The sequence below is a fragment of the Corvus brachyrhynchos genome, unplaced genomic scaffold (genome assembly GCF_000691975.1).
Source record: "Corvus brachyrhynchos isolate BGI_N302 unplaced genomic scaffold, ASM69197v1 scaffold1509, whole genome shotgun sequence".
NCBI classification, from domain to species: Eukaryota; Metazoa; Chordata; class Aves; order Passeriformes; family Corvidae; genus Corvus; species Corvus brachyrhynchos.
This window is the reverse complement of record NW_008239830.1, coordinates 9177-10882: the sequence shown is the minus strand read 5'-3', so window position 1 is coordinate 10882 and position 1706 is coordinate 9177. Positions and strand designations below refer to the sequence as shown.

General features: G+C 65.5%; 1 protein-coding gene across 1 annotated transcript in view; it reads left to right on the top strand.

The window, feature by feature from the left end:
* Nucleotides 1-1706, top strand: part of LOC103621806 (serine/threonine-protein phosphatase 5) — a gene marked incomplete at both ends in the record, with an annotated part of 12893 nt that overhangs the window by 5007 nt on the left and 6180 nt on the right. The window contains one exon of the mRNA XM_017743304.1: nt 144-317. Within this exon, the coding sequence (XP_017598793.1) occupies nt 144-317 (174 nt within the window). The remainder of the gene's footprint in view (nt 1-143; nt 318-1706) is intronic.

The window sequence follows — 1706 nt, the reverse complement described above, 5'->3', positions numbered from 1 at the left end:
ACCCTGGGGGGGGTCCCCAGGCTGCCCCCATCCCCTGAGGGGCTGTCCCTGGGTGTCCCCATCCCCTGAGGGGCTGTCCCGGGATGTCCCCAGGCTGTCCCCATCCCCTGAGGGGCTGTCCCTGGGTGTCCCCATGCCCTGAGGGGCTGTCCCCGGGCTGTCCCCGCAGGTGGTGAAGGTCAGGCCCAACGACAAGGACGCCAAGCTCAAGTACCAGGAGTGTCACCGCATCGTCAAGCAGAAGGCCTTCGAGAGGGCCATCGCCAGCGACGAGCACAAGCGCTCCGTGGTCGACTCGCTGGACATCGAGAGCATGAGTGAGACCCCCAAACCCACCCAGGGGGGGCTCAGGGGTCACTTGGGGCTCCTTGGAGAGCCCCCAGAGGAGGCTCAAGGTCCCTGAGAGGGGCTGGGGTCCCCAAAAGGGTTCCTGTGAGGGTCTGGGGTCTCCAGGAAGGTCACTGGGGAGTTTGTGGGGGTCCCTGGGGGGATCTGGGGAGTCCCTGCGGGCTCCTATGAGGGTCTGGGGTCTCCAGGAAGGTCCCTGGGTGGATCTGGGGAGTCCCTGGGGGTTCCTGTGAGGGTCTGGGGTCTCCAGGAGGGTGTCTGGGGAGTCCCTGGGGGTTCCTGTGAGGGTCTGGGGTCTCCAGGAAGGTCCCTGGGTGGATCTGGGGAGTCCCTGGGGGTTCCTGTGAGGGTCTGGGGTCTCCAGGAGGGTGTCTGGGGAGTCCCTGGGGGTTCCTGTGAGGGTCTGGGGTCTCCAGGAAGGTCCCTGGGTGGATCTGGGGAATTCTTGGGGGTCCCTGGTTGGGTCTGGAGGCTCTGTGGGTGTCCCTGGGAGGATCTTGGGGTCTCTGTGGGGGTCTGAGGGTCCCCATGAGGGTCCTGGAGAGGTTCTGGGGGTCCCCACGTGGGTCTTGGGGTGTCCATGAACATCTGGGGGTCCCCACGAGGATCTCTGGGAGGGTTTTGGGGTCCCCCTGGGGGTCCTGGAGAGGTTCTGGGGGTCCCCACGTGGGTCTTGGGGTGTCCATGAACATCTGGGGGTCCCCACGAGGATCTCTGGGAGGGTTTTGGGGTCCCCCTGGGGGTCCTGGAGAGGTTCTGGGGGTCCCCACGTGGGTCTTGGGGTGTCCATGAACATCTGGGGGTCCCCACGAGGATCTCTGGGAGGGTTTTGGGGTCCCCCTGGGGGTCCTGGAGAGGTTCTGGGGGTCCCCACGTGGGTCTTGGGGTGTCCATGAACATCTGGGGGTCCCCACGAGGATCTCTGGGAGGGTTTTGGGGTCCCCCTGGGGGTCCTGGAGAGGTTCTGGGGGTCCCCACGTGGGTCTTGGGGTGTCCATGAACATCTGGGGGTCCCCACGAGGATCTCTGGGAGGGTTTTGGGGTCCCCCTGGGGGTCCTGGAGAGGTTCTGGGGGTCCCCACGTGGGTCTTGGGGTGTCCATGAACATCTGGGGGTCCCCACGAGGATCTCTGGGAGGGTTTTGGGGTCCCCCTGGGGGTCCTGGAGAGGTTCTGGGGGTCCCCACGTGGGTCTTGGGGTGTCCATGAACATCTGGGGGTCCCCACGAGGATCTCTGGGAGGGTTTTGGGATCCTCTGGGGGTCCTGGAGAGGTTCTGGGGGTCCCCACGTGGGTCTTGGGGTGTCCAGACAAGCTTTGAGACCCTCATGAGGGTTTTGGGGTCCCCATGAACATCTG